General features: G+C 51.4%; 1 protein-coding gene across 2 annotated transcripts in view; it reads right to left on the bottom strand.

Moving 5' to 3' along the window:
• Nucleotides 1–4,472, bottom strand: part of Telo2 (telomere maintenance 2) — a 20,388-nt gene extending 15,916 nt beyond the window's left edge. Inside the window, exons 1-3 of one of the 2 annotated variants that reach the window (XM_026780996.1) lie at nucleotides 4,115–4,472; nucleotides 3,494–3,839; nucleotides 1,278–1,555 (exon numbers count right to left, since the gene is read on the bottom strand). In XM_026780996.1, the coding sequence (XP_026636797.1) occupies nucleotides 1,278–1,555; nucleotides 3,494–3,825 (610 nt within the window). In that variant the 5' untranslated portion in view covers nucleotides 3,826–3,839; nucleotides 4,115–4,472. The remainder of the gene's footprint in view (nucleotides 1–1,277; nucleotides 1,556–3,493; nucleotides 3,840–4,114) is intronic. The other variant, XM_013347299.2, reaches the window with a different exon arrangement.
• Nucleotides 4,473–6,438: the final 1,966 nt, after the last annotated feature.

The following is a 6,438-nucleotide window of genomic DNA, read 5'->3' as shown; positions in this document are numbered from 1 at the left end:
CCAAAACCACAGAGAAACCCTGTCTTGAAAAACAAACAAACAAAAAAAAGTATCACACACATCATCTCAACCAGCAAAATGACTCTGCCTACATCACTGAAGAGGCACCAGAGGGGTCCTGGATTAGGAGCCAACTACAGATGCAGAACGGGGCTCTGGGGAGGCTAAAGACACCTCAGCGGCTACTGCCCATAAGGTCTCCCTCCTTGGCAAAGAAGGAGGCATGAGAAAGTCAAGAACAAGGAGGAGATGGGGTGGCAGCCTCCTACTAGTAGAGCTGAGATGATGGCACCTTCCAGAAAACAGACATGGACCCAGACACACCGTGACCTAAGGACAAACACTTAAGAGCTTGCAAGGACGGACTCCAATCAAACCAAGATGAAACAAAACAGACCAGAAATTGGTTGCTGGAAAAATCTAGGGACAACAGAGGCTTGGGCCAGGTAGAAACCATGCCAAAGCTCTAGCAGCCCAGCTTCCTCTGGAGTCACATGGGTAAGGAACACAGGAGCTGTCAGGGTGCTGGGTTGAGCCCATGGAAGCAAACCAAAGTGGAAACTCAGCTAGGAGCAGGCTGAAAGACTGCAGTCAGAGTAGCTACAGTTAAGCTGAGGTATGGCTCAGACTGGAGTGTGCACCATGGTGAGCACAAAAAGGAAGAGGCCAAGGTTCAAGTCAGTCAATCATGGCCTGTATCTAACATCCACTAACCAGGAACCACAATGGCTCTTCCCCAATACTCTCTCTCGAGGTATATACCCAGGAAAGCCAGTTGGAATGTCCCAGAGAAGGCAGAGCTAACTATGGACACCCACGGGGTGGTCCCTAGAGATCTGTGAGTGATGGGCAGTCCCTGTAGTGCCACATAGACATGTAAAAGCATATGCCCTCAGATCCAAGAGCAGTCAATACACAGTGGGCACTCAAAGCCACCACCACCGAAGACACGGACATCAGACTCAAGTAAGCAAGAAAGTGGACCTCAGCAAAGAAGGAAGGGCAGCTTCTAGGACATACAAGTGACTGGGTAGGAAAAGCAGGTCTCGATCCAACTAAGAACTAAAGGAACCCAGGGTCAGGCCCAACTCTCCAAAATCAAAAGCCAAAAGAGAGATGGACCTCCATCAGGCGGTGAACCTGTCTGAACCAGGACGGCATCTAAGCTACCTGATAGTCCGCCCCCCAACTCTTAAGGCCCAATAGGCTTTCAGAGTCTTACCTCAAGGGGAGGGAGAAAATAAAGGCCTAGAGAGATGCTGGGGCAGGGTGCTCACCTTGGAGAAAGCTCACAACTGCCTTCAGTGCTTGCAGAACCTCCTGGCCAAGCAGAGGGAAGTAGTTCTGGGGGAAAAACGGGGTCAGGTTGTCCTGCTGGAGACGGTTGCCCAGGTGGTCAGGCAAGCCCACCACCTTGCTGAGCAGCGTCTCCTGGACTAGGAAGAAGCTGGGCTTTGTCTGCGGGCGACACTGCTCTTCCATGAGAGCCGCCAGTCTGCCCTTGCTCAGAAACGTCTCCAGCAGCCGAGCCATCTTCATCAGACGGAAGCTAGGGCTAAAGAGAAGCGAGAGTGTGAGGCAGAGCCCTCGGTCTCCTCTATCCTAGTGTCCCCATAGAGTCAGGGAGACGGCCCAAAGCCTGAGAACCTAAGTTTGATCCCCAAAACCCACATAAAAAAAGCCAGCTGAGGCCAGCACAGAGGCACATGCCTTCAATGCCGGCATACAAGAGGAAGTGGGAGAATCTCTCTGAGTTAAGAGCCAACCTGGTCTACATAGTGAGTTCAAGGGACAGTCAGAACTACAAAATGAGACCCTGTCTCAACTCCTCCTATGTCCCCCACCAAAGAAGAAAAATAGGCAAGGTGACAAGTGCTTGGAGTACCAGCTCCGGAGACACAGAGACAGCCTAGTCTAATTGGCAAGCTCCTGGTAGGTGAGATCTCCCATCTCAAGAAACAAGAGGCTGGGCATGCATGCCTTTCATTCCTGCACTCTGGAGGCAGAGGGACAAGAATCTCTGAGAGTTCAAGTCTGGTCTAAAAGTTCCAGGACAGCCAGAGCTGCATAATAGCGAGACCTTATCTCAAAATGACCAAAAAAACAAAATAAAAAATTAGTCCCAACAACTTCATAAGCATTTACGTTTGAACACATCAGCTGAAGAAAATACTTAATTCCACTGTTAAATAGCCAGTTACTAGCAGGCTGTCCCCCTGGGCCCTGGACAGACACCACCATTTCTTCCTCCACTCTGTACTGTGCTTGCTTGGATCACAGAAGTGGTTGCTTTGAGACTTTATTTCGTGAGTAGGTATTTTTTCCTGCAGGTATGTCTGTGTACTACATGTGTGCATTGCCTGTGGGGAAGAGGGCTTCAGATCCCCTGGAACTGAGTTACAGATGGTTGTGAGCAGCCTTTGTGGGTACTGATAACTCAGCCCAAGTTCTCTGGAAAAGCAATCAGCATTCTTAACCTCAGAGCCACCTCTCCAGTCCCCACCACAGCAGATTCTAAAAACCCAGCTTCTTAAAGCCACTGCATCCTCCCAAGGATCCACTTGACTGGATGTAGAACGCAGGACTAGGGGTCTGTGGCAGCAACATGGCAGCTAGCCATTTAAAAACCTAAAATTGTTGGCTGGTGGTGGCACACGTCTTTAATCCCAGCACTTGGGGCGCAGAGACAGGTGGATCCCTGTGAGTTCAAGGTCAGCCGGGTCTACAGAGCAAGTTCCAGGAAGGACAGTCAGGGCTACACAGAGAAACCCTGTCTCGAACAACTAGAAAAAATAACTAAAAACCCAAAATGGCGGGCTGGAGAGATGGCTCAGAGGTTAAGAGCATTGCCTGCTCTTCCAAAGGTCCTGAGTTCAATTCCCAGCAACCACACGGTGGCTCACAACCATCTGTAATGGGGTCTGGTGCCCTCTTCTGGCCTGCAGGCATACACACAGACAGAATATTGTATATAAAAAATAAATAAAATAAATTAAAAAAAAAAAAAACCAAAATGGCCTGTGATGGTCCTGAGAGTGCTATAAAATAAAGGGTAGGGCCGGGTGTCTACAAGAGCTAGTTTCCAGGACAGGCTCCAAAGACGCAGAGAAACCCTGTCTCGGAAAAACTAGATAGATAGATAGATAGATAGATAGATAGATAGATAGATAGATAGATAGATAGATAGAAATAAAAAAATAAAAAAGGGTAGGTCCAGAAGAGGGCAGTGAGTGACCAGCCCAGTGACCAGTGACCAGCTCCCTTTCTGTTGTCAGCTGGGGATGATGGAGACCCTCTGAGTCGCTGATTTGCTCCTGCTATCTGCAATGTGGACCCTGCTCTTCCTCCCAGCCTCCAACAAGAGGGAGTGAGGCTAGGCTAAGACGCAGGGGTCCTTCCTCTTTCAGAGCTGAGCACAGCTAGCTACACTCAGTTCTAAAGCATTAGGTCCCTTCTCAGAACTTAGGCTCCCTGTTGCTCACAAGCTGCTCACCCAGCAGTGCTCTCGATGGCCTCCATCAGCACCAGGAAGGCTTGGTCTGGGGGGCCGTCCAGGAAGAAGCTCTCCCAAAGCCGCTCCAGCTGGCCGTCGGGGGATAGCTCTAGCCAACCTGGACTCAGCTTGCTGACCAGACATCTGAGAACGGCTGAGAAGTGGATGGTGGTAAACTCCTCCTTCTCAGGGAGAGCTGGATCCTCGGTTCCACCCAGGTACTGCTTCAGGGTCCCCAGGGTGGAGAGGATGTGGCCCACATCCTCTGAGGATGAAAGGGTGTGAATGGCTTCTTGTACGGTGAGTCGGACAGCAGACAGTGCTGGGTCCATCTTGCAAGGCAGGGCTGAGGGACCCAGAAAAGCAGGGTGAGAATCCTAGGATTTCTCCCCGTAGCACCCACGAAGGACTCGGCTAAGGATAGAGGAGGCATGGCTCCAAATCCAAGAAATGCCACCAGCCCTCTTTTGCGCTCCCAGGCGCCTCACGAGGTCCCTGCCTTCGGGTTCCCCGCTTTCCGGGTGGTCTTACAGGGCTTGTGCCCGTTAGGAACAGCACCCGTACCCCGGGGGCTGTCTCCTCTGTCAAGCTCGCTGGTACTTGGGTGAATGAGTGGCTCACCAGGCAGCAGCAGCTACAACCCCAGCGTCTGCAGCTCCAGGTGATCACCCAGGCTTCTAAACACGAGGCCCTGGGCTAGCACGGAAGCCGGCCATCCCGCAGGGCCGTCACCAGTGCAGACCCAACCGGACCAACCACTCCCACAGGGTTCCTCCGGCCCCCAGGCTTCAGAGCCACGGCCGCGTGCTCCCTCCCGCGCGCCGCTGATTCGCCACGGCACCGGGACCACGCGTCCCGTTCAGTGCCAGCCGAGGGTAGCCGTGAGTTCGAGTCCCAGAACTAGCGTGGAACTAGCAAGGATATTAGTTTCTGGACCTGATGCCAATAGGAGCTCGGGAAGAATTCGCGCAGCGCCGGCGCGCTGGTGACCGCAGCACCTGCGCCTGCGCAAGAGGAGGAGGCGTGGCCTAAGAACCTAGGGCCGGCAAGGCCTGAGGGGAGGGCTGGGCTGGGGTAGGGATGCTCGCCTTCTTCCCTTCCCTGACGCCTGCTGTCTGTTTTCCCTAATTCTAGAGCTGCCCTCCCAGCACTCGGTCCACCTGGGTCCAGTGACTTTCCACCGTAGAGCTGGCCTTCTGAGGACGACACTAACCCTCAGTTGGGGCTGTCAGGGAAACGAGAATAAGAAAGGCAAGAAGAGCAAATCTAGGCAAGTTGAGATGCTGATGCGTGCAGTGGGCGCACAAGGCTGCATTGTTTAATGCGAACCCACAAACCGCCAGGGGTCCTGGCTGCCGCCTGCCTGCCTGAACATTGTAGTATCCATCACCGCAGAACTTTTGATCATCCGGATCCGCATGGGGCGATATCTCAGAGTTTATAAGTACTTGTTGCTCTTGCAGAGGTCGCAGGTTCCGGTTCCCAACACCTATGGAAAGTGTTGTTAATCAGCTAGCCAAGGTCTTTTTTTGCTACACAGATTTAAAAAAATACAAAACAAAACTGTAGATAGTCAAAGAGAAGTTTAAAAAAAAAAAAACCTATCTTTTTCTCATTTTACATACCAATCCCTCCCCTCCTCTGTTCCCTCCACCTTCCCTCATCCCACCTCCTATCCCATCCCCCCCAGTGACTCCTCAGAGTCTTCCCACGGGGAGTCAACAAAGTCTAGCACATTACTTTAAGGAGGATCAAGGCCCTCCCCACTATATCTAGGCTGAGCAAGGTTATCCCTCCAAAGAGAATGGGCTCAAAATAGCCAATACACACACTAGGGATAAATCATGGTCTCACTGCCAGTGACTCCCAGTCTGCCCAACCATTCAACTGTCACCCACATTCAGAGGGCCTAGTTTAGTCCTATGCTGGTTCCCTCACTGTCAGGCCAGAGTTGGTGAGCTCCCATTATCTCAGGCAGACTGTTTCAGTGGGTACCCCCATCATGGTCTTGACCTCTTTGCTTATACTCTCACTCCTCCCACTCTTCAACTGGACTTTGGGAGCTCAGTCCAGTGCTCCGATGAGGGTCTCTGCCTCTGTTTCCATCAGTTGCTAGATGTAGGCTCTATGATGACATTTAAGACAGTCATGAATCAGACAACAGGGAAGGCCAGTTCAGGCACCCTCTCCACTATTGCTTAGGGTCTTAGCTGGGGTCATCCTTGTGGATTCCTGGGAATTTCTAGCCCCATAATGGCTCCCTCAATCAAGTTATCTCTTTCCTTGCTCTCTGTCTCTGTCCTTCCCCATCTCAACCATCCTGTTCCTGCAAGTTCTCCCCTCTCCCCTCCCCCCTCCCCACTCCTTCTCCCCTTCTGCCTTCCTTTCTCCCTCCCCACCCCCATGCTCCCAATTTTCTCAAGAGATCTTTCTATTTCCCCTCCCCAGGGGGATCTATGATGTTTCTCTTAGGGTTCTCCTTGTACTTAGCTTCAAAGAGAAGGTCTTCAGGTCTACCTTTTATTTCCCTCAGTGAGGGGTGACAGGCGGCTCCCCTAATGCTAGGGGCCTGGAGGCATTGGGTGCCTTAACCCTAAAAGTGTTCTAGCTCTTGTTTGGGGTTTCTCGGCCCTTTCCTGTGGCTAGTGTAGCTTCCACCATGCAGGCCTGGGCTATTATTGTGGGGACTTTTGACAGCTTTACGGTTTTTTTGTAGACCTTAACTCTTTTATTTATTTATTTATTTATTTATTTATTTATTTATTTATTTATTTATTTATTTATTTGGTTTTTCGAGACAGGGTTTCTCTGTGGCTTTGGAGCCTGTCCTGGAACTAGCTCTGTAGACCAGGCTGGTCTCGAACTCACAGAGATCCACCTGCCTCTGCCTCCCGAGTGCTGGGATTAAAGGCGTGCGCCACCATCGCCCGGCTACTCTTTTATTT

The sequence above is a fragment of the Microtus ochrogaster genome, chromosome 7 (genome assembly GCF_000317375.1).
Source record: "Microtus ochrogaster isolate Prairie Vole_2 chromosome 7, MicOch1.0, whole genome shotgun sequence".
Taxonomy (NCBI): domain Eukaryota; kingdom Metazoa; phylum Chordata; class Mammalia; order Rodentia; family Cricetidae; genus Microtus; species Microtus ochrogaster.
The sequence above is the reverse complement of the archived record's forward strand: the minus strand, read 5'-3'. Positions and strand labels throughout refer to the sequence as shown.